General features: G+C 40.2%; 1 protein-coding gene across 6 annotated transcripts in view; it reads right to left on the reverse strand.

The window, feature by feature from the left end:
- The window catches only part of DENND3 (DENN domain containing 3), a 44700-nt gene extending 19269 nt beyond the window's left edge, over positions 1 to 25431 (reverse strand). The window contains exons 1-10 of one of the 6 annotated variants that reach the window (XM_055800709.1): positions 25217 to 25428; positions 18299 to 18572; positions 17458 to 17573; positions 16820 to 16961; positions 10681 to 10730; positions 8816 to 8935; positions 7139 to 7357; positions 4722 to 4843; positions 4108 to 4263; positions 1251 to 1347 (exon numbers count right to left, since the gene is read on the reverse strand). In XM_055800709.1, coding sequence (XP_055656684.1) covers positions 1251 to 1347; positions 4108 to 4263; positions 4722 to 4843; positions 7139 to 7357; positions 8816 to 8935; positions 10681 to 10730; positions 16820 to 16961; positions 17458 to 17573; positions 18299 to 18572; positions 25217 to 25300 — 1380 coding nt within the window. In that variant the 5' untranslated portion in view covers positions 25301 to 25428. Of the gene's footprint in view, positions 1 to 1250; positions 1348 to 4107; positions 4264 to 4721; positions 4844 to 7138; positions 7358 to 8815; positions 8936 to 10538; positions 10651 to 10680; positions 10731 to 16819; positions 16962 to 17457; positions 17574 to 18298; positions 18573 to 25216 lie in introns of those variants that run through there. The other 5 variants (XM_005231993.3, XM_055800712.1, XM_027779108.2 and 2 more) reach the window with 5 other exon arrangements.
- Between the last annotated feature and the right edge of the window lie 160 nt (positions 25432 to 25591).

Raw genomic sequence — 25591 nt, forward strand, 5'->3', positions numbered from 1 at the left:
AGTACCCTAACACTGCAAGATAGTCTCACAGGAACCTGTGCACTCTCAGTCTCTTTCTTTCACTGCTCCTTTCCTTCTATTCCCCCTTCCTTTCTCCTTTCCTTCTTACCCAAAGTAACTCCAACCTTTGATGGTCAGTGACAGTCCTACACCAAAGGCATGGAGAACTGCTCCAAATTCTACAGCCTGGTGACAAAGACATCCTCCTTTCAATGAGAAATTAAATCCACACCATTGCCTCACGATATACAAAGCCATTACAGAAAAGGGCAGATTCAGGCACTGGTACCACCTGTGCTCCATGGGATAACAGACCTGCATCCTTCATAAAAAGCTGGTTCACTGTATACACTGGGTGAAAACTGAGTCATTTTGGACCTTGAGCTGATGCTAACGAAGGATCAAGCTGATCAGTGCAAGCACAAAAGGGACTCAGGGCTTAAATGGAAAAATTCCACCCCCCTACAGGTTTTCAAACTCAGATAAGTATCTAATCAGCTGAATTAGCAGGAGGGCTAAAAAAACCCAAACAACTAAGTGGAGATTTCAGGTTGTCTCTTAGCCTCTGGCTCTACTGGGCCTGGCCTGAGGCTATGCACTATTTGAGTATTACTTCACAGGCTTCACCAGCACTTACAGTTATACTACTTGGTAAAATACATGTAAGCTAAATCAACCCACATCCTACGTGCCATGCCACACTGCAGGCCCTAAGGACACCAGTGCCCACTTACGCACTCACAGTCGGCATCATGCATTCACCGTGACTCGTTGTGGGCAACACGCTCATGGCCTGGTGCCAAACAGGCATCGTTAACTCCATGCCCTGTTGCTCAGGATTCAGATAAAGCAGGTACTTCAATTTGTGTCATTGAAGCTCCCTTCCGCTGTGCTCACAGGCTTGCTGAAAAGTCATGTCTACATATGGGCTTTGGTCCAAAAAGTCTGGACAAGTGCCTGCACTTAGAATACAGTTTAGATATAGCTTTACTGACCACCTGCCATAGGTTAATCTCACCCCCGTGGAATTACATTTAATTTGCTCTGGAACTACACAGTACATTGCTCTCCAAAATACTGTCAACTATTTTATCTGTTTATAGGAAATAAAATAAATTTGGTAAAGCATTCCATGAAAGCTGGTGGTTCAACACCACCACACAGACCAAACTGTGACCATTTCATTAATATTTGACATTAATCCTAAAATTAATAACAGAGAATCACAATGTATTTAACACTGATTTTACCTTTTTGTAAAATGGCTGGTCTCCAATTGCCCTTGTTTTCAGAAATTCTTCACTGTTGAACACTCTGTGTTCATAATTTAGATGGTCTTTTACCTCCCTGGCGAAAAAAATAAATACATAGATAAATATACTTGCAGATTTGTAAGCAAGCTGCACTTTGGCAGTTGCAGTAGCCCACTGGTTCTACTAGAAATATGCTGCAGCATCAGAAGGCAGTTAGAAATATGCTGCAGTATCAGAAGGCAACCTCAGTTTTAATGAAAAAGTCTGAGTTACTGAATCATAGAAAAAGAATGTAAACTCTTCTAAGTAGTAGGGCAGGCTACCTGCTGCCACTGTCATTTCAAATCAGCAAATTCACTTTAGAGTCTTAGGTTTAGGAAACCACAGAGGAGAATCTATATATTTAGGCTCTATATTTATTAAATCTATATTTATGATTTAGGCTCCAATCCTGGAATTACATTTACATACACAGCTCCTGAATCACATACAACCCATCTGGAGCACTAAAAAGACAAGTGTAACTATCTGCATAGGCCATTTGGAAGCTGTCATCTGACCTCAACACTGCCTTATTACATTTCATCTGTAACACACACATGAAATATTACAGATTACATAACTTTTTGTTGCACTCTCAAACATGGCTTATAAAGCCAGCAGCAACTAGCAATTGTGTTAAACTAAAGACACCAAACCGTTGACAGAAAGAGAAAGCAAGATAAAGAATTGATGCATATTTTACTATATGCATGGTCACAGCAGGCAGCAGAGGTCCTATGCTATCCCTGGAAAACCAGACATCAATAGTAACTTCCGTGCCCTAAAGGTGAGCCAGAAAAAGCTGTTTCAGAAGCAGAAAGTGGGAGTTTTTCAGAAAAAAAAAAAACTGTTCTCCAAACTGCAGTCTGTGAGTAAGAAATCCAAGTTATTTAACAGGTATGTGCAAGTGGTTAAATCAGGGCTCTTATTATTACATCTTATTTCATCTACTCATGCTGGGTATTGATGAATAAGAAATTCCCATGAAAAAACATGAATGAAGAAAATAAATTGGTAAGCTAAAATCTGAATGTAAGCACAAAAGGGGAATCTTATACCCATGCAGAAAACATCCATCGCTTGTCTTTCACAGATCAGTGATAAAAGTGCATAACAGTTTACCAAGCCGTATGGGTTCAGAAAAACAATCATTAGTAGAAGTACATAGTTCTATATAATTCTACATAATTTAGCATTGTTTGCTTTAAACGGGGAACCTACACAGACACAAAAATACTACAGTGCTTCACTGAAGACAGTAACAACTGGCAGAACAATTGCATCGCAGATTTACTTCCCTTCACTCCTGGACACTGGTAGTTATAGCATTAGAAGATAGAAGAAACAAGGCTGAAAAAAAAGAACAGAGAACGTAAGTTTGAAGGAAAGGAGAATGAAAGCAAGTGAAGAATCAATCCCTTTGCAAAACATATTGTCTCTTAGACAGCAAAACACCTGTTCATTTTTTGTAGCCAAGCATTTAGTGCATTAAAGAGCTCAAGCTGTCAGCAGCAAAATGCCTTTCTCCTCATCTTTATCTGGACCATATTGTTTCTAAACACTGAAATCCACCAGATCCCACTGTGGTAGCACAACAGGTTGTAAATGCATTTCAGTTTCCATATCCAGCTTGCTGTAAAGTCTGTTCTATATTCCACACCCAGCAGCTATTGTCCTCCTGGAGGGCCCAGCCACTTGTATGTATGCTCCCTAAGCTGATCCAACGAAAGCAAGCAGGTTATCAGAGACCTGGTATTTGGACTATATAAAATAACCCAGCATCTTCTGACTGAAAGTGTTAGGGAGCATTCGTGTGAGTCATTGAGTAGCTGATCCAGTGGGGAGCACCATCTCCAACAAAAGGCAGGAAGAAATAGCTGGGCATGGCCATGTGCACAGCTATTTGCTGACCTCTGTCCGTATTTCTTTAGAAGTACCAGGTAGGCAGTTTCACTTTCATGGTTGAGTATGTTAGTATCTATGCAAAAAGAAATGAAGCATGTGCAAACCAGCTGCCCATTTTCCACAATTTTTTTTGTACAAATCTCCTACCACACTTCTATTCTCTCCCCATATACAAGCAAATAGTAGCAGAATTTACAACTAGTACCCTGACAGGTAAGATAAAGCAACTATGGGTATCAACACATTACATTAGATTAAGAACAAGGAAAACTAGCATAGCTGAACCTTTTTCTAGAGGAGAAAAAAACAACCTAAACCCAAACCCTACTCCACATCATTGTTAAAAAAATAATTTCTTGTGCCAAGACTGTGTCCTTGAGCTTAAACTGCTCCTCTCCTTCCTTCATTCCCATGTGGTTGCATTCTCCAGATATTTTATCCTTTCTCAGCATTTGTTTAGTTAGCCAAAACACACTCAGGTGCTTCGAACTCCCGATTCTGCTTTCAGCTCTTCTACCCTGGTCTGGCTCGAATTAATTTTCCCCTAACAAAAGTGACCAAGATTGTGTCCATTTACAAATTGATACTTCTACTGGGCCTTAAACGCCTCCCAATTACAAAATGAAGACTGCGCTTCTCTTCCCGGAATCTTCATACAAAAGACATACAAGTTCAAAATTAGAACAATTTTATCTAAGATGTCCTAGCAATGTATATGCACCCAAATACTTTAATTATTGATATTCCAGCAGGTTAGCAGGATGTTCTTCTCATATTCCCTCACAAAACTTAAAAGATTTATAAAATATCTATACAGAAAGACAAAACAAGAAAATTTTCAGTGACAGTGAAAGTATCTTAACCAGTACCATGTGCTCTTATAATAAAAAATACTATATCCACCCACCTGAAGATATTAACAATTAACTGCAAAGTTGTTTGCTGAACTTCTGTATTCAGTTTCTGTTGCCAAGCCCTTCTACGCATTTGGAGTTCACCAAGATCTGTGCTGGCTCGCTGATGGCAGAGCTCTAAATCATAATGCAGCTGAAGACTCTCCACTCTACAGAGAGAAGAAAATTATCAAGTTACATCCCAACACCAACAATTTTTTTCATACCTTTTAAAAAGAGTCATTTAGGCCTCACACATCTTACAGCCAGAGAAAGTGCCAGATTGATTTGCAAGTGTTGACAAGCTAACAAGATTCCTGGAAGTCCTATTAGCACATGTAAACCACAGTGCACTCAGTCTTCTTTGTAGAGAACAGTAAAGTTCAGAAAATAATCAGTAAGAAAAAAAGAAACAGTAATTCCAGGTGTAGCAAAATAATTTGGTTATGATTATTATTGCTTACAGTTACCTGTATAATCCATCAATTGAAATTTTCAGTTTTCCCTTATCAAACAAAGTGGGGTTTATATGAATGAAAGAGTGTAATAATAAATAATACAAAGTAAGAGAAAGAATGTCAAGCATGATTTATGCACTAAGATAAACACAACTTCAAAATCTTTTCACCTTTTTATGAAAGCTTCTGCTGCTTGTGCTGGAACATCTGGAATTTCAGGTTCCTCTTCAGCCACTTTTGAATGTGCAATATCTCCATTATCTATATTAATTAGAATTAAATCTTCAGTTTCCTTTTAACAAAAGAAAATAGAATGACTGTAAATATACTTTCTTTTTTTTTAAAGACATTCGTTCTCTTTTCTTTAATCCTCAGACAATGAATTATTTGAGCAAGGAGGTAAACCAGAGGTTTGACTTCTTTCCCAAACTAAAATGGATAACTAAACAATTACTTTCAAGAAAGACAAATGTCATTAATAGACATTAATCTCAGTACATAAACATTTACTAACCCAGTATGATCTTCATGCAGTATTAAATTAATACTGGATCTCTAAGCCCATCCTTGAAAAGCTATACATTATGATGATATGCACAAAGCCATATATATGTACACAAAGAGGCTCGCAGAAAGCTTTGTGGCAGTCCTTTTTGTCACCAAACACGAGGCACGAAGGGGTTGAGGTAATGCCAGATTTGATTCAAGTGTACTGGATTGAATTTATAGCTGTTATTGCTGTTTAGCTATTAATCAGCAGGCTCCTGTGCTTGCCATGGGGCTCGCTTGCCTTACTGTATACTTAAGAGTCTAGAGCTCGTTAGTGGCTGCTTTTCACTTTCATTGCTTGCTGTACCGCTGCATTGCTTGTCATCTTACTGTGCTGTGCCCGGAAACACTCTGATAACATCAATGGCGATGCGCCGGGGCTGGCAGATGGCCAGGGCATTGCTGCTGTTTCTGTGCTGCTGTACTGGACAGGCTGGAAATCCAGTGTGAGCTCGAGTCGAAGGGACTGAGACCTGCGGATGAGTCCATGCAGGAGCAGGACACCCCAAAACATCTGTGGCCATGAATAAGCCCATGCCCAAGCAGGTGTCTCTCAGCGTGTCTGCGGCCATGGTCATGCCTGTGCTGCAGCAGGTATGCCTCTGAAGGGACTGTGGCCCAAGGATAAGTTCACACTGGAAAAGGTACACGTCATAGCATCTGTGGCTGTGGATAAGTCCCTGCTGCAACAGGTACACCTTAAAGCACCAGTGGCTGTGCGGGAGGACATGATCGGCCACCTCAAACTGCATGGCCATGGATAAGCCCACAATAGAGCAGGTATACCCCTGGACGGACTGCAGCCAGGGGTAAGGCCGTGTTGGAGCAAGTCTACCTCTGAAGGCACTGCAGCTGTGGGTAAGGCCACGCTGGAGCAGGTCTGTCTCTGAAGGCATTGTGGCCCATGGACAAGGCCACGCTTGAACAGGTGCGCCTCAAAGCGACTATGGCTGTAGATAAGTCTATGCCACAGCAGGTATACTCTTGGAGAGACTGTGGCTCATAGATGAGGCTCCACTTGGAGCAGTTACTCTTGTATTTACCCCATGGGATGACAGGGTGAGATGATAGAGAGAGGGAGGGTTTATGTATCAGTCCAAAACACAGAAACACATGCTAATGCACAAAAAGTCACACAGAGGTAAAGCCCATGCTTATCCCTCAGTTTGCAATTTTAATAACCTTAAAGATCAGTCTGCAACACAGTGTATATAAAAGTAAACATAAAATCTTTCCAATTACATCAAAGAAAAATGTGTTCTCTAATCTGTACTTATTTATCTCCTTCATTTTAACATTTTTTTATTTTGGACTTGTCTAGGTGGACCAGTGTCACTTTGGCTTATAATCAGATAGATAAATCTAATAAAAATTAACATAATTTTTCTGTGTTCCATTTTGAACACCCACAGAAACCTTATGTGAAATCCTCAAAAAAGTAGATTCTCATCAGCCCTCTACTATGAAGTTGAGTTCTTCTGAAATCTTTTTGGGTAACCAAGATAATGTTACCCACTGAAAGAGACTTTATTAAATTATATTCTGAAAAAAAGACAAGAAAAAAAATCAGAAGAGTTGTGAGATTACATTCTTTACATTGCTTTTTCTTTCTTATTTTATTAAATAATTAACTCCACTATGGGGAACAGCAGCATCATTGGAGTATTTTCAAGTGCATGCTCAATTCTTAACCCAGATGCCTGGAAAAGGCACCTAATTCATCCCACACGAGACTGAGCAAAAAATAACCTCACCAATCTGAGGGAAAACTATTTATACTACACAAATGACATGTAAGGAGAATTTTTGCCCAAATGAAACTTGAACTCACAAAAATCTTTATATTATCCTGCAAAGAAAAGAAAGGTAAGGGATACAATAAGCTTTTTCCAATAAGCCAGTGGTCACATCAGTATGGCTCCATTACTTTTACTTTTTTTCCTTCTCACACACCTAAAGCCACACTAAAGCCAGTTTCTGCATACATCTGAAAGAAGGGGATAGTGAACAGCAAGAGTGGTAATAGTCTAAAACCTACCGTGCTAACTTCCTCAAAATGATCAATATGACATCCCATAAGAAAAGATGTTGGGGCCATTACAAAATCCAGCATTTGACGAGACAGAATAGGCACAAAAGTGTGCTGCCACTGAAGAGGATGAAGGTACAACATAAAGCATTCAGCAACGAGCGTCAACAGAGCCCAATCTGAAGAGAAGAAAACTATTTTCCGTTCAGTCAAAATACAGGTCATAATCTGGAAAAACCAAAATGCTAAATGTTTACAAAGAGTTGTATCTAGAACATACTAGATATGCACAAATATTTCATCTGCTTGTGAAACTCAGCCTCACAAGTTCTGTTTTTTTAATAGCTACCTTACATATTTACAAACTGAAATAATGTCCACTTAAGGATTCTTACAAAACTAAGAGGAGGAGAAAACAGAAAAGGAGAGGTGGTGAAGTGACAGTGGAAGTTAATAAGACTTTTGCCACCAATGTCAACAAGGCTAGGATCTAGCTGGAATTACTCAGACCTGTCGCATTTCTTTCGCAGTATTAGACCATAAAATGTCAATTAAAAAGTATCCAGATGAAGACTATAAGCAAACCTGTCTTTGATGGTGAACACAAAGGCCATTTACGTTTCAGACATCTCAGCCAAACATCTATTCCAGATGACAGCTGGTCGAGGTTCCTTATAGTGCCACTAGGGAGCAGTGCTTTCACAGAGCAATTCAGGAAGCTACCTGGAGATGTCCAGCCTTTTCCACTTACAGAAAGGGATCCAGTGGCATCTAAGCACCAGATGCCTCAAATTAGGTGGGATGAATTCAAGCCAAGACTAACGGCACACAGACGACATCTCACAATGGTGCCAATGTAAAATTCATAAAGCTCAAGATGCACCAGCTGCAGAAGACCATTTAGGATTTGAGATAGTTTTATTCATAACGTGCACATGTGGGCAGAATCCCAAAAAATAAACCAGTCTGCCTACTCTCAGGATTAAGGAAGCTTGCAATCATCCCTGGAAAGAGACCTCCAACCTGCTCTTTTTAGAGGAAGTGGCACCAATAATACTGATGACCTTGAGCAACCTAACTTCACAGGTGGCCTTTGAGTGGGGAATTGGGTCAGGAAACCTACAAAGGACACTCCAAGCTCAAATTACTGTAAGATTCTATGAAGCACTGAAAAAAATCTTTGCAAATAGTTTGTATTTATTCTTCTTTTATATATATATATATATATATATATATATATATATATATATATACATACACACACTTCTTTCTACATCATTTACACTTTATTTGTATGAGTGCCAATTGTTACCAATCCATCCTACAGGTCCTTTTCTTACACATTAAGAAGGTTCTTATAAATCTTGTAGAAATGCAAGAAATGAGAACTCAAAATCTGCCAATCAGCTTGGGAATTTATGTTTTAAAACTTACTCTTAAGAAATTTAATACCTATTGCTAAACCACAGGAGAAAAATCCAGCATGCCTTGATCTAATCTGGTCTATAAACAACAAAATATCTTACTAAGAAATATACTTTATTGTGCCATGTGTCTAATATGTAGAATTATCACTACTTTGAATTCCTGGGTTTATAATGTTTTTTGGGTAACTAAACACTTTTACTTTTTCTAATACCAGTACTGTCAATGTCTAACACATTTTAAAGTATCAGTTAGTTTTACCTGCAGCACCTGCTTTGGCTTGAAACACAGCAATGGAAGATGAAGATCCAAATCAATAATTGGACTGTCTGGATCCTCTCGTGAAGGAATTATTATTTGAAGTGGTTTCATATTAAATACCTGTAATAACAGATGTTTTCCCATTTAGTTGTTAATGAACACGCTCCCACAGCATGTATAGTTTGGGATTTTAGTTCCAACCTACAAAATATTAATATTAATTGAGACCAAGACAATAGATATTTACAGACTGCAGAAAACTGAAATAGAAAGCCATAATAACTAGTTTGAAAGATTAACATGGACTATCTCATTTCACTCTCATAGGTTGTTTAACCAGTAAAACCTTGGAAGTGTGTGTGCGTGTATATATATATTCTTTTAACAGAATTAAACTTGCTTTGTTATAAAGATAATAAAATAATGGAATTTATATTTGTAGATACAACTGGGAAATCAAAAGCATTGATAAAATTCATACAGAAAATAGAAAAAATAGCTGAGCATAGGTGCTCATGTTAAAAAGATAGAATAAGCCAAAATGAATGTGCTCTTTCAGTGTTTCACATACTCTAGCTCAAATCTCTGGAGGCCAGATCCTGCACGTGCTGGATAGTTCAGCATGTTACAGCTGGTTTAGCCAATCATTCAGACAATTTTCCATCTATGCTATTTTTAATCCTGCTCCTAACCCCTCATCCCAAGGGCCAAGGAAAGCAGCTAAGAAGTCCATGGCCAAAGCACTGCTTCCCTAGAAGCCATTTCAGAGGTCAAAAGAGAGAGTGTGCTGAAATCACTGCTTCAGATAACATCTAGCTGGACTTGGGAAGGGTTATAAAGAAGCAAACACAGCCCACACACCTCAGCTTCTACACTGAATACAAATGTTTATGTGAGTTTCTCCTTTCAGCTAGGTCTTATCCAGGCAGCAGCCAATCCAGAACATTTAATTCACTCACCAGAACATTTAATCCACTCCACACTGTTCTGCTTCTCTAGAGTCATTCACACACACAAAAAGAACAAGTCCACAGCTGTACGTGTTGTTCCAAGCAACTGATTTCTTTGGTGCCTTCTCTCTCACAGGGACTGCACTACTTCTCAGTCTCACAGCTGCATGTCCACCCATCACACCATCAGGATGATAGCCATAAGCATCCGCATCAGGCAGCGTGTGTTGATATCAGACACGAGATAGGCAATTCCCACACTTTGGTGGACTAAATAGTTACATGATTTACTGGAGTTCATGCATGTGTATTCAATGACATGGTAATGCCATACTGTCCAGGTGAAAGGCAAGCTTCCATTCTTCTACAGTAGTTACAGACTGGAGCTTCCAACCACCTGTAGTAAAGATTATGTGGGCTGACCTTCTAGAAATCACAAGCTAGATTACGCTGTCCCAGACCTATCTAGGCATCATCTCAAACAGGAAACAGTTGGCATGAGCCAAATCCTCCCCAGAAGAGTACTAAAAATTAAGCAGCACGACCAACTGGTATGCCAGTGCTCAAGCCTGCACCTTGATTACCCTGTTATTTTAGGTACTAATAATGCACAGCCTTATTTTCAAAGCACGGGTAATGAGATCAATTTTATATCAGCAAGTACAACCTCTGACCTGAGAATGAAGAAAGCTCCCAATTTATAGAAAACAACATCTTAGCGCTTTATAAAACATAATGTTAAATTAATTACGACATTCAGCATCAGTGATTACCAAGTGGAGTGGTCCTGGTGGCGGGCTGGGTATCAAAAATAACTTTGCTGCAAATTCTTTTAGGTGCTCCTCAACATCTAAATCCTTGAAAGGTTGCAATTGCACTAGTAGGCTGAAATTAAATTATAGAAAAATTACTTACAAACAGTAATATGCAAACAGAAAATATGCCTTTCTGCTGATAACCTAGAACTAAAAAAAAATAAATAATAAATTACAAGCAATGAAGCTATTACTGCAGCTAATTAATTTCTAATTTATTAGATACTTTAGTGGCTCCATTTAATTTTAATGATGCTGCTATGTCAGAAGCAGGGGTTTTTTTACTTGCATGCATAAAATACTGCTGCATCATATATATCAGGGGATGCAGATAGTACACTGGGTCTCAAGATGACAAAGAAAATGGAGAGGCAAGACACAGCTAAAGCAATGTGTCTTAAAGATTGCTTGAGGAACAAAACACCCACAGCTGCAACACAGTGCCATGGCATTTCTCTCATCCCAAGCACCAGACATCAGCTCTGGGATGGAAAATAGCATCAGAGAAAAAGAGAGGTTGTAGACATGGGCTTAACTGCAGAGGAATGTGAAGCAAGAACCATATCTAGCGTAAAGCCTAAGCCTGCAGGAACACTGCTCTTTGCTATTGTTCCTAACTGTAAAAGAACAAATACAGTTATGCAAACCTGCCAAATGTTTCTATTTTAGAACAGTATTACCATTACCCTGGCTGTGTCAAAGCCACAAAGGTCATGCAGCTTATGTTATTACCAGATCAATTCATGAACATTTAAACATACACATTATTAAGACTGCAAACCATTAAGTCTAACTGCATTTCTGAAATGTAACAATTAACAAGTTTGTAGTCAGAAAGGGCATTTTATTCAAGATTGAATATATATTTATAGCAAAAAAACCCCAATCACTCAACCCCCCAAAAACCACACCTAAACCCAAAACACCCCAAACCTTTACAAAATCAGAAATTTAAGCCTGCAAGTCTATATATACAGAAACTAGGAACTTAAAATGGTTATATTCTCCCTTGCAGTTTTGTTTCAGTTTGGTTTTACTGGTTTCATGCAGAATACTTGCTCTTCAGGAATAAAGTGGTCTAGAAAGCAGCCGAGTAGGTCAAGAGGTATATTAGAATTCAGGACATTGTATTTGTGTATGGCACTTAGATTCCAGAATAAAAATATTCTGCCATATACTACTGAGCTTTTAATCAATATTAATGAGACATTTAAATTCACAAATTCACATTTGGAAACTGCCCTGGGCTGAGTACTAGGCTGTTACACATATCCCCAAAAAAGCCAATCAGCTATTCAGGGGTGCAGATGAAGAAGGAAAATTGAGAATTACCAAAGAAAAAACTGATAGCAGAGCCATCAATTTAAACAAATACGCTGTCACACTTTGTAATGCCCTAGGTGCGGCCCAAGAGCATAGGTAGCATGCTTGGGGTTTTTTTTCTTTTCTGGTGTGGTTTTTTTTTTTTAGACATAAAGCACATATCAACACATTCAGTCAATGTTAACAACAGAAACAACCTGACTCTGACACTGAAAAAGCAGCTGATGTACAGAAAAGAAGGTAAAGTGCTCCCTAGTCAGTACACTGTGTCCATTAATGCAACATAATAGCAGTTGACAGGTCTGCACTGCAAACGCCTGCTGAAATAAATGAAGTAATCTCTAAAACATTAAAGTGGAGAGCTAAGGAGTTTATGAACCTTCCATTACCTCTATTAACTGTCCACAGACAGATATTTCAGAAAGCAAGAACATCTAAGAATAGGTCCTTTGTACGACCGCAGTGCTGTAAGCTATTTCCACAGTTCCACCTTTCCTCAAGGCAGCTGAAAGGACTAATACACAGGTTGGAAGATTTACTGTTTGAATGAAGCCTATTCATCCATCCAAGATGGGAGTTCATCCAGAAGGGGATTACTGCCAGGAATATTTCACTTTTCACGCAGTGTTACAGATTGAGGCAAAACTACCTGTGCAAAGTGCCAAAACCTCTCAATTTAAAATCGAATCTTTTCAAATAATGTAGAATAATCCAACAGTCACAGTGTTGTGAAACACTCTAGATGCACATCTGCTTGCTTTGGAGAAAGGCAGACACACTCCATTCAAATTGTTCCAGATTTGAAAGCACTGTATAATAGTAATACTTTAGTTTAAAAATTAATTGCACAATAATGAAGGTCTTCCTATTCTATGTTGAAAGTCTGCAAGTTCTTGCAGTTCAAAGCACCTACAAGGATTTATAGTTGAATGTTGCCTTTGCATGTCAGTTTAACCTCAGTTTTCAGTTATGACTTTTACTATGCCATCTGAAAAAGTTTTAGGAACACGGATTTTTATCCGAGAACGTTTAAGATTATAAAATACCTTTAAGGACTGTTCTGAATGAGAACAAGTACCACCCCACCTATAAGCAATCCTGTGCACTGCAGGTCCTGGAAAGAAGAAGATAGACATAGAAGAATTCTGGAGGAGAATGAAATCTGTTGCTGCACAAAGATCCTGAATGAAAGCAGAACCCCTTTAGAAGCTACTTCAACATCAGGCCGTCATTAGCAATGACAATTAGTGTTCTTCAGCTAGTTCTCATGAGGAAATGGCTATACACTAGAAATAAGCGGTTTGAGGTCCACCAGCAAGTGTTTTCAAATCCCCAGACTTGCAGAACAATTAATGTTGAAGCATCCTGCAAAACACCACTGAAGTATACCAAAGATAGAAGTGCACTGAACACATTATTATTTAAGTATATAGGAACTACTACTTGAGTACACTCAGTCAACAAAAACATTTAATTAAATTTTTAACTATTTGGCCACCTGATTACAGTTAGGCATCCAAAATGACAATAACTCCCTTTCTGGTTTACAGGAAAACAACATCAATGTTTTGTAATGTTACAAAAAGCTGAAACATCCCCAGCTGTACAGGGCACTACACTGAAAATACATCATAGTTGTCTTTACTGTAATTGCTTATATCACATTCAGAACGGCCATACATCCCAGCAGCTGTTTCATGCCATACGGAAAAATTTCAGTGACTCAATCAAAACAAGGAAAAACAGTACCTCTCCACCCCTTCCTTTACTCCCACTCAAGTATACTCTAGCACAGCAAAATATCTTTTCCAAAAAAATGTAAGGGCAGACATCCTGAAATTATCTATCAAATAGTATCAAAGAAAATATGTGGTGATTATGATATTTAAGAAAAAAAAATCCAGAGGAAAATATAATGGAAACTTAATCAGTTGAGTTTCCAGTGCAATGGGAAACACCAGCATCAAATACAGCTTTGTCACTTGCATTCCCCCTCTCCTGCCAGTTACACAGACTTGCACCTCACATTCAGATGCAGCAGCAAAAAGGAAAGAGAAAAGCTGTGCAGGTATATGACAAACTCCCCTGTTAAATGCCCAGGACAACATAGAGTACTAATGTGGAAGGCTACTGTCCTGCTGAAAACTCCTCTATAATTATTCACATATCTACAAAACACTTAAAGCTTAGATGGCAGGTTACTGATAAATCTGAACTCCCCTTTGAAACCAGCACAGATTCAGCTTAAAGGGGAAAGCCATCCATAGTAGTTAGCTTGGACATTAATGCTTTAAATAGCTGCAAAACCCTATTACATATGATCAACCCAGAGATGTTTAATTATGATGTTTAAAATACCCACCAGAGGCAAAGCTTGCATCTCTAGAGAGTTAACTCCACCTGGTTCCTGTCTGCTCTAAACAAACATGAGATCTAGAAACAGCTTTGTAACCTCTGGAATTTTCCATGGTTCTCTTAAATGTTATCCCACTTCTCCCTCAGTGGGCTCTAAAAAATCCATTTGCAAATTGACTGCTTCTCCCAGCTCAGAGATGTCTCACTTTAGAGAAGCAATTACTCATTTATGGATATACTATATAAACCACTGACGAACACCATAACGGTAAAGCTGAATCTACCCTATTTCCCACCAGGTGGAAAGCTCATCTGCAGTGCGCCCTCATACAGACTGAATTGACAGCATAAAAGCATGAGTCCTGTTACAAAGACTGGATATAAACAGCAGAGCACCACAGCTCAGGTATACAGCTGTAAGAGCTACATACGCAGATTAGTGTTTGAGATTTGAGGCTATAAAAAGACAGCAATGAATCAGCTCCTGCAATACCAACAACAGATACAACTGGCTTAAACATAAGAAGTGGGAAAAGTGACCTGATCAGGAAAGGAGAAAGGGAAACAAACTCTTTCTATTCTTTTTACAGCTCATCACAATTTCACACTAACCTGTGCCTACATAGTTTCCAACATGTTGAAGTCCCTCACTCACATTAAACCCCTTCACTAACGCTTTGAAAATGACAGAGCAAAGGGTAGGGTGAACACCATGAGTGGTGTGTTTGCTCATACTTAAGGGCTGCCAGAGTGACTCTTTTCTGCTATCGCAGTTTTTTTGATGGCAACATCTGAATTGCCCAAGCGGCACTGCTTTGTTCCTCCAGGGCTCTCTTCAACCATGGAAAAGCCAGGGAAAGCCAGTCAGTGCTCCAAACAGTTCCAAGCCCACAGCACTGGGAAGAAGAGGTGCGTGGGGTGAGGAAATGAGTGCTCAGGTCTCATCCTGTTACGGAGTCAGGTTAGGGGCTAGTGATGCACCTCAGCTAGTGCCCAGAAAGCACACCCTTGCTTGCTCATCTGTTCAACACACCAACCACTGGCAGAACAAGCTGGAAGACTCAAACTCCAACCTAAAACACTAACATCTTTCATCTTCCGTATAAGCAGCAAAGACCTGCAAAAGGAAAACACCTGACTTCAAATTTGACTCTAGAAAGCTTGACTGGAATTTGGTGAAAAAAACTCTTCTACCTTTGGCCCACAAGTAAAGATCACCCAGTAATGTCCAGCGTACAGAGACAGGCTCCCCAACGCAAGGAGTTTTTAATACGCTTCAGAATGGAAGTTCATGGATTTTAGCAGTTTAAAGCAACACACAACCTCAAAAGAAGTTAAATTACTAAATAATAAGACAGACCCAGATTCACTTATCTTTTAACTCACCTACACTGCAGAGTGTTTAAGTGTTTCTAATCCATGAAGTAATTCTGTATCCTAAGATTTTTGCTCCTAGATCTACGACAGGGAAGTACTCACTATACTCCCTCAAATGACTTGGATTATTCAGTTAAAGTGTCATTAACTGCTTATCAATACATATATTCATGTTCTTAGGACATTTATTTGGTGCACTGTAAAGAAGGGTTTGTGCTTTCCAAGTGATTTCCACTAGTGTGGTAAAATTTTAGTCAACTCTCTTCCAAAAAAAAAACCAAACAAAACAAAAAACCCCTAAACAAAAACAAAACACCAGCCACCAAAATCTGCAAAATCTATTTCCTGCAAGTTAGTATTTTCTACAATAACCTCAAAGAAAACAAAGACAACATCACTAGTTTCCTTGATATTTAGAACTTGTGCTTACTCTCTGGTAACATTCACATTACCTTTCTTCTTTTCCTCTCTGTCCTGGTTTTGTCTGGTACAGAGTCAATTTTCTTCCCAGTAGTTGGTACAATGCTGTGTTTTGGATTTAGTATAAGAATAACGTTGGTAACACACATAGCACGTTTTCAGTTGTTGCTAAGTACAGTTGATACTAAGTCAAAGACTTTGCAGTTTCTTAGGCCCTGCCAGTAAGAAGGCTGGAGGGCCACAAAAAAATCGGGAGGGGACACAGCCAGGACAGCTCAGCCAAACTGGCCAGAGGTATTCCATGCCATGCTTGGTATATTAACAGGCGGGAGTTGGTCAGGGCCTGCTGACTGGTGCTCAGGGACTGGCTGGGCCTTGGTCAGTGGGTGGTGAGCAGTCGTTTTGTACATCACTTGGGTTTTTTTCTTCTCTTTGGATTTTACTCTCTCTTTTTCATTACAATTGATGATGATGATGATGTTATTATTTTATTTCAATTATTAACCCTCAAGTTTTACCTTTTTCCTGGGATGTTCCTCCCCATCCCACTGGGGGTGGGGAGGAGGGGTGAGCCAGAAGCTGTGTGGTACTTAGTTGCCAGCTGGGGTTGAACCACAATACACCCTTGCACACACCTCACACTACTGTAACAGAGAACTAACACCCGCTTTAGTATTATGCAGCTATCCTGACCACATGATGCAAATTCACATATTAAAACCAGCACAGTGACTTTCAGAAGCACACAGCACAGCAAGCCTTACCAAGAAAGACAATCCTTGAGGGCATTAAAATATGGATATCTGGATATAACACAAACAGCAAATGGTACAAAACAGACAGGCACCTTCCCAGTCTGCGCAGATTCCCAATGGGCCAGCGAAATACAGCCATCCTGCAAGAAAACTACAGATTATGTATTTATGTTAATCATTAATTTATAGCTCATATTGTCTTGAGAACCATAGAGATATGATACCCAATTCCCTCTAAATTTCCAGGGGATTTGGATGTCTATCTCCCTTAGGCCCTCCAGAAAAATGCCAGCCCACAAGACCCAGACATACGTATTAAAAAGAATTTCAGCACAAAAGATATTCAGAAAGAAAACAGGGTACAATCTTCACAAAAAAAAAAAAAAAAAAATCAAAGGGACAAAGTCTGCTCCTAAATATTCAAAACTCCTAACTGAAATCCATAACAGTTCCTCCCAATGCAATGCTGTTCCAATGTACTTAATATACAATGACAATATAAAGTACAATTAGTTCGGTATTCCTACTAACATAAAAATGTATCTGTTCACTAATTTCATAATTTAAACCTGAAATTATTCTCAAAATGTTTTTTTTTTATGTATCTTTTAATATATTTTAATAAAAGCATGAGTTAAGGAACATACTTGCATAGGCTGGTAATACTGTGCAACAACACCGTATGTTCTGTTACCACAGACATCTGTGAAGACCAGGAAATGAATGTGGTCCTCTTTTGATTCAGAAGTTACATAAAGTCCTCCTGCAATGAAGGCAGAAACCTTTTTTTAACTACATATTTAACTACAGCTGCTTGGAAAGCAATTAATGACAAATACTGCACATTTCCACTTAATTTCAAGAGAAATGTCTCATTTCAAGGGATTAAAATGCATGTATACAGTCCGTTTGATCCAAGGGTTGTTACAAAGGCTGCACATCACTGAGGAAGAAAAATATTATGTAATTATTCTTCATTTTAAGTGGCAAAATACAATAGATGGATTTTGTTCCCTTTTTTTTTTCCTTTCAAGATGTTTGTAAGATCTGCAATAGTGACATGAATATTAAAATATCTGCAATTAAACCTGGAGGAAACAGTCACTACCTCAGGTATATCTTCACAGCAAATGAAAAGCGAAAGGGTATTTGGTCATGGGGCAGGGAGGGCGTGGATTTTAAAAGTGTGCATTTCATTCTAACTCAGATTTACCCATAAGGGGTAAAGTGACTTTCAACTTCCCTCTCTTGCAGGTGTTGCAGCTACTACTGCCAATAGATCCGTTTCACATAATGTGGCCATACAGAGTAAGCACACCCATTCCAGTTAACAGCTGCTTTCATCACTGACCTGCTCACACACAGACACACTTTTTATACTGGGAAAGACAAAGAGATAGATAAGATCATAAAAAAAATTGGCTGTACTATGGGTCAACAAATATGTATTAAAACAGTTCTCATTAAAAAGCGTAAACTCTACTGTACCTGGGAAGCATAGCTGTGGCAAACCAATAAGATCAATGTCCTTTGGAACTGTGATGTCTTCAGCGTCAGGTGCTTTCTGCTCCCCATTGAGACTCTTGACATTTTCAATCTTTGGTCTCTCCTTTTTCTTTCGGAAAGATCGGCGTTTGCTTTTATTCAAGTTATTACCAGCATTAATCACCTGAATATCATCTCTGCTGATAAATGGTGGCACAAATACAGAAAGAACTTCCGGATCAAGAGGAGGAAGACTTTTGGGTTTTCTTTGTGTACCCTATAAAAAAAACAAAACAAACAACCACTAAGTTGACACTCATCCTAATATTTTTTTAAAACTATTTTTAGCCCTGTTTTCTCTCCACCCCTTAAGCTGTGGCTTTAGACTACATTTTTTCTTCTTCCTAAATATTTGATTTTTCCTTCTAATTTCTTGCTTCATGTATGTTAACACATAGGGAATACTCTGGGCATTTTCAGTAGGTAAAGAATCATTCCTCATCATTCAAAATGCACCATATCAGTATTACACCTTTGGCACAAGAAAACTAACAAATATCAAACACTGTATTTCCTCCTTTGAAATGTAAGCTATACTTAAAATAAACACTGGTAGTAAGCAGAACCAAGCAACAAATACCGAAAACAAAGAAAACCAACTGAACTGCCTAGATAAGCCTTTGTTCATTTTTAGGGAAAGTGACATATTAAGGGAGAATAACTACTACAGGAAAAAAACACCACCAAGAAAACACATAAGGTTTCACATGACAACTTTTAATTTTATAAGACAATTAAGAAAGTACAATTAAAAATTACAATCACTGTTACAATAAACACAATTTTAAGACACTGTACAACATGAAGCCATGAAAAAACCTCTGTATACCGATGACTAAGTGCAACAGGCATCCCAAGAGCATATATAAAATTGCAACATTCTTCAGGAGGCAGCTTTTAAAGTACTACTGCACTGAAACGCCTTGCAGCTTGACTATGAAAGACCTGTGGAGGAAGCAATCAGAAGAGGAGATTTCCTTGTACTTGCAAGCACTTTTTGTATTCTTGACCCTGCAGTAGAGACAAGTAGCTGCATTTTCAATTACTTCACTGCTATTTTAATTCTTCCTGCAAGGTCAAAACAGCAAGTAAAAAAAAAAAAAAAAAAAAAAGCCTTGTTTAGTCAACGGATATTTGGAAACAGGAAAGGCAAGCTAACTGTGGCTAAAAAGCTGTTTCATTTTCAACTTTTTGCTGACTAATTCAAAGACAGATGCAGCATACATGCTGCATTCATCGTGTCTGAAGGTAAAAGCATCAGTATTGTATGTAAGATGTTCCTTCAGAATCAATGCTGGCCTCTCTCAATTTCCCTGCTTTTTAAAATAGCTACGACATAAAAAGCTCTATTGTTTCACTGAAGCCAATCTTCCTCCATCCAAGTTTTGGAACAGAAAGTCTCAGGTTATTTGTCCTAGTAGATGAGTCCACCAGTAGTCTTCTTCACATTTGAGCATCACAGGAAAAATGCGAAGGAATACTTACCTTCATGATATAGTTGTTACTGTATCATAAGCTCCACCATATTCTATACTAGGATACTTGAAACAAAGTACTTCAATAAAAATAACAAGTGAAAAAATACTTTTAATAAACACAGAGCCTGAACTAGAAAGAGATTAGAGTGGAAAAGATAAAACTTCAGGAAGTATCCACTGGGATATTCAGAAGACAGGAATTACCTTAAAAAGCTGTCCTGGTTTTGGCTGGGATAATTTTCTTATTAGTAGCTAGTGCAGTGCTGCGTTTTGGATTTAGTATGAGAATAATGTTGGTAACCCACTGATGGTTTTAGTTGTTGCTAAATAGTGTTTTCACGAAGTCAAGGACTTTGCAGTTCCTTAGGCCCTGCCAGCATGAAGGCTGGAGGGGCACAAGAAACAGGGAGGGGGACAGCCAGGACAGCTGACCCCAACTAGCCAGAGGGATATTCCATACCATTGGACGCCACGCTCTGTATATAAACTGGGTGAGTTGGCCAGGGCCTGTGGATCATTTCTGGGGGACTGGCTGGTCAGTGGGTGGTGAGCAATTATATTGTGTATCACTTGTTTTCTGTTCTCACTTCCCTTTGGATTTTCATTCCTCTCCCTTCTTTTCATTATAACTGTTATTATTATTGTTCTTTTGTTTTTATTTTATCTCAATTATTAAATTGCTCTTACCTCAACGCCAGAGTTTTGCATTCCTCTCCGATTCTCCTTCCCAGCCCTCTGGGTGAGGGTGGAGTGAGTGAGCAGCTGTGTGGCACTTAATTACCAGCCAAGGTTAAACCACAACAAAAGCACATTACAAACTGGGGTACTCAGTGACAGATCCTGCCATGCTAAAAACTTTGTGTCATTTTCCTTAGCTGGCAGCTGACATCCATATCAAGTGAATAAACTGGAAACGCAGATAAATCCAACAGGATCACTCAAAATAACATGCAGCTCAACATTTCAGAAGCAAATGAACAATTATCGATCAGCCCTGAGGCTGTTATGCAAAAAAACCACTGACCTATTCAAACAGTAGCAATCTTAATTTGGCAGATTTGCCCTGCAGAGGTTTCCATACAAAGTTGCTTTGAGAGGGCAATCCCTGACTTACATTGAAGGAATCTCTGTGATACAAGTGCTGGATGACAGCCAGCAATTTAATAGCCTCACAGCCTACAAGCTTCTAAAATTGCAGGTCCTTAATGTCTTGAACTACAACAGAGGCATTAAACACCATTTTCCATCAGCCCCCGCCCCAGAAAAAGCACAGTCAGCATTGTCACTGACCCAGCAACTCAGTCAATCAGCATCCAAGTTGGCTCGTATTAACATCTGCAGCCAAAGTTGTACTTTCTTACACTTTCAGTTCAGAGATAGTGAGCAGGCAGCAACAGAGCAACAGTCACTTGTTTCTACTATTCTTTGAACACTTTGTAGTCTTTGCTTCTACTGTTAATTCTTCATTTCGAAATGCTTCTCCTCTATCGCTTTTTACTATCAAATGTCCTTGCATCATGCATAACCTCTTATAAATACTAATGCCTTTTCTTCCCTGTAATTCTGCAAGATTCCAGAAATCAGGGACATTGGTCCATCCCCATTTACCAATTATGTTCCTGTAACAATGATGCCATACAGAACAGACAAGACTTTTTACACTGACCACACTATTTTAGACACAAACAAGAAGTAGTGTGTTGAAACCACAGATTAGAGTGTGATCTCAGCTATTTGGTGTTTCCTTGATCTCATTCTCGTCATCACTGAAGAAGTTAATATTGTTTTAAATGCCACGAAAGAACCAGCTTCTTTAAGGAATAACTGGGCAGGGAAAAGTATGAAGACTTCGAATACTTAGGTTGGAAGAGACCTCTGGAAGTTCTAGTGCAACCCTTTGCTCAAAGCAATGGTAACTTTGAAGTTAAATCAGGTTACATTAGGTCTCGTCCAGTCAAGTTTCAGAAATCCCTTAGGAAGGAGATTCTTCCATCCTTGTGCTTCAGCCCTCATATAGGGTAGCTTCTTCTGGTCTCACTGCCATTGGCGTGCAGTTCTCTGGTATCAAGGTACCCAAATGTGGGACAGTATTCCAGATGTGACCTAAAGAGCATTGACTAATAACAATAATAGTAATAATCCCCTCCCTTCACCTACGAGCTATGGTCCTGATGATGCAGGCCATTACGCACTCACTTTTCACTGCTGCAGAAATCAGGGCCTCTGGTTGGAAGGGACCTCTCGAGATCACCCAGCCCAACCCCCTGCTAAAGCAGGGTCTCCTAGAGCAGGATGAACAGAGTCTCGTCCAGGTAGGTTTTGAATGTCTCCAGAGAAGGAGACTCCACAGCCTCTCTGGACAGCCTGTTCCAGTGCTCTTTCACCTGCAAACTAAAGAGTTTTTCCTCATATTCAGAAGGAACTTCTTGTGTTGCAGTTTGTGCCCGTTACCCCTTCTCTTCTTGCTGGGCACTACCGTAAAGAGCCCGGCCTCATCCTCTTGACACTTGCAGACATTGAAAAGATCCCCTCTCAGTCTTCTCCAGGCTAAAGAGGCCAAGGTCTCTCAGCCTTTTCTCAGAAGGGAGGTGCTCCAGTGTCTCAGAGTGACAGTATCTTGAGAATAGGAACAACTGATGGATGACAGCCCAGAAACTTCAGTTTCATGACCTTCAGTGCAAAACTGTATCTCCACCTCTCCCCTCATCATCTGTTGTAGCCCTCTGCTGGACCCTCTCCTGTACCACCCTGTCTCTCTAGAACTGGGGAGCCCAGAACTGGACACAGCACTCCGGGTGCAGCCCCACTAGGGCAGAATAGAGGGGGAGGATCACCTACCTCGACCTGCTGGCCACACTCCTCCTGATGCACCCCAGAATCCCATTGGCATCCTTGGCCACACAGGCACGCTGCTGGCTCACAGGCAACTTGCTGCCCACCAGAACGCTCAGGTCCCTCTCTGCAGAGCTGCCTCCCAGCAGGTCAGCCCCAGCCTGTACTGGTGCATGGGGTTGTTCCTCTCCAGGTGGCAGGACCTTACACTGGCCTTTGTTGAACTACATTAGGCTCTTCTCCATCCAGCTCTCTGGCCTATCCAGGTCTTACACCAGAAGGCTATGCTGCCATTCGGCCACTTCTCCCAGTTTTGTATCATCAGGAAGCCTGCTGAGGGTACACTCTGTCCCTTCTATCCCTCTGTCCCACAAGCACACACTACTAACTAATGCTCAATTTGATCACACCTCATTCCTTTCATACAACTTGACACCCAGGAGGGCGTTACAGAAAAAGAAAAAATATGGTTTGGTGGTTATGTCTGCATTAGCAGGGCCAGAAAGCATGATGCAGACACTGTAAGAGACAAGATCTATACCACTGACTGTGGTAGGTAGATACAGAACCCAACAATGGAGCCAACAGGAAGATCTGAGACATCTCACTGATAGTTTGCACATCATACTTGTCATATCAAACCCCAGCTTTATAGCTGAAGATAACTTAGGGGAAAGAAGTTTTATCAAAGATGGCTGTATGATCTTCACTATTGTACATCTCATTCTTACAAAATAACACACTTCCAACACTAAAAAGTAATCTCTAGCTGAAAATAGCAGCCTTTGAGCTCTTAAAATTTAAATCTTAGAGTGACAGTATCCTGGCAATAAGGACAACTGATGGATGACAGCCCAGACACTTCAGTTTCATGAGCTTCAGTGCAAAACTTTATCTTTTTTTCCATTGGAATCTCCATTGACAACAGGTCAGTCATACAAGACTTTTCTTTGACAGTGGGTTATATCACATTCCCACTAACTTCATTGACTTTGTTACAGTAAAGAACATATTGCAATAAAGTTAAGAATACCAAACACACTTTCAAGACCAAGATTTGAAGCATTATCGAGATTTTTACTCTGCTGTTTCATCTGTAAATATCATCAGAGGTCCACTACTTTCCATTGAAATGTTCTTATTTTCTTTCAACAAGATCTCTTCTTTCTACATTCACTGAAATTAGACACAAAAATATTCCACTATTCCTTTACATAGATAGTGCTGCAGAAGGAAGAAGCAGACTAAATCTATAAACTTGTCCTGAGACAGCGACTGAAAACCCTGTGGTGGAACAGCTTGCAGGGATGTTACTACAGTTAATACTGTCAAGCATAGGGACTACTTCCCTTTCTGACATTCCATTTTACACCTTCAGCAAAAAAACAATTCAAAACCTGTGGCGCGACCAGAATATTGGAATGGTTTCTATGTTTGTTGCCAATTATCTTATTTGTTGTTCTACAGGTTTTTTTGGAAGCAATGAGATCCAACTGAGCAGACTGGAATGAAAAAGAAATTGCCCTTCTTTTGGGTTTACTGTACACGCAGGTGCTGAAGCAACACACACACATACACCAATTTCAAAAGTCTGGTGGTGACATTTATGGCAAAACTATTTCTCAAATTTGAATGTATACAGGAATGAGATCCTGGAATTTGAAGCTCTGCTTAGCTGGTATCACTTAAGAAGCTGACATCAGCAAAAGCCATCTCCTCAGCGAGTTAGCAGCAACAAGTTTAACAAAGACTTCTTTATCTAATGGTATTAGAGCGCACAATCAAATTCAAGTTCAAGCAAGACAACAGCGATCCCTGGGAACAGCTTGGCTTTTCCGCACGTGCTGGCACCACAGCTACTCCCACAGTCAGGCAGCTGACAGGCATCTCACAAAATCATCTGCACATTTTAATAAAGCAAAATCAGGATGAGGCCTTTAATTTTTACCTCACATGTGAAAAGGCTACAGTCATAAACAAATTATAAACCACATATTCAAAGCAGGAACAGACTCATTAACTTCTGCCAGATCTGAGTTGCTCCGGTCCTGCTAAATTCAGAGCACTCAACTCAGGGGTTTAGACCTGGTTGTTGGCCTAAGGATGCAAGTCACCAGGCTTTATTCCCCTGTCTTTAGCTTTTATCTCAAGGGATGGCAGGAAATGGTGTATCATCCCGTAAAGGATATGCATTGTTCAAGCATTTTACTGTTCCTGCTTATATAAAGCCACATCGCATTCTTTGTCTAAGCTCAGATCTTTGAAAAAGCGTAATTCCTTAACATCGCTACCAAACTACTCCTACTTTGCTGAGGTTCGCCTTGTCAAAACAAGTTTTCTTTAAAGTATTGCAGCTCTACCCGATATATAACAGCAACGACCCAATCGTTTTATTCAAGTCCGCAGGAGGGAGAGGCCCCGCTAACCGGCTCTGGCTCGGGCCAGACCTCGGAGCAGAGCACGGCGCTGCCCCACAAACCAGCCGGGACACCCGGCCGGCGGGCACCGCCAGCCCGCCCCGCGCCCCCTCACCACCCCGCGCCCCTCTCACCTGCAGGAGCGCCCTCACCCGGTCCCTAGGCACACCGACCAGCAGGCATATCTCGAGCAGGCCGGAGGGCAGCACGTCCTCCATGGCACAGCGGGGCAGAGGCTGCCAGCACAGCCGCCGGCGGCGGCGGCGACTCCTTCCCGCAGGGCCGCTCGGTCCCTCCCCGCGGGCTGGAGCGGGCTTGGGCGGAGAAGAGAGAACACCCGCTCCCTCGCCCAGGCAAGCACTCGCACAGCAGCCCTCCCCACTCCTCACGGTAATGCGCGCTTTGATTGGCTGTCTCTCCCGTCGCTCTGATGGGCTATAACCAATCAGAATGGTAGCACGTGTGTGCCTCGGCCTCGCGGGCCGGGCGGGGGCGGGGCGTAGCTCGTC

The sequence above is a fragment of the Falco peregrinus genome, chromosome 3 (assembly GCF_023634155.1).
Source record: "Falco peregrinus isolate bFalPer1 chromosome 3, bFalPer1.pri, whole genome shotgun sequence".
Taxonomy (NCBI): Eukaryota; Metazoa; Chordata; class Aves; order Falconiformes; family Falconidae; genus Falco; species Falco peregrinus.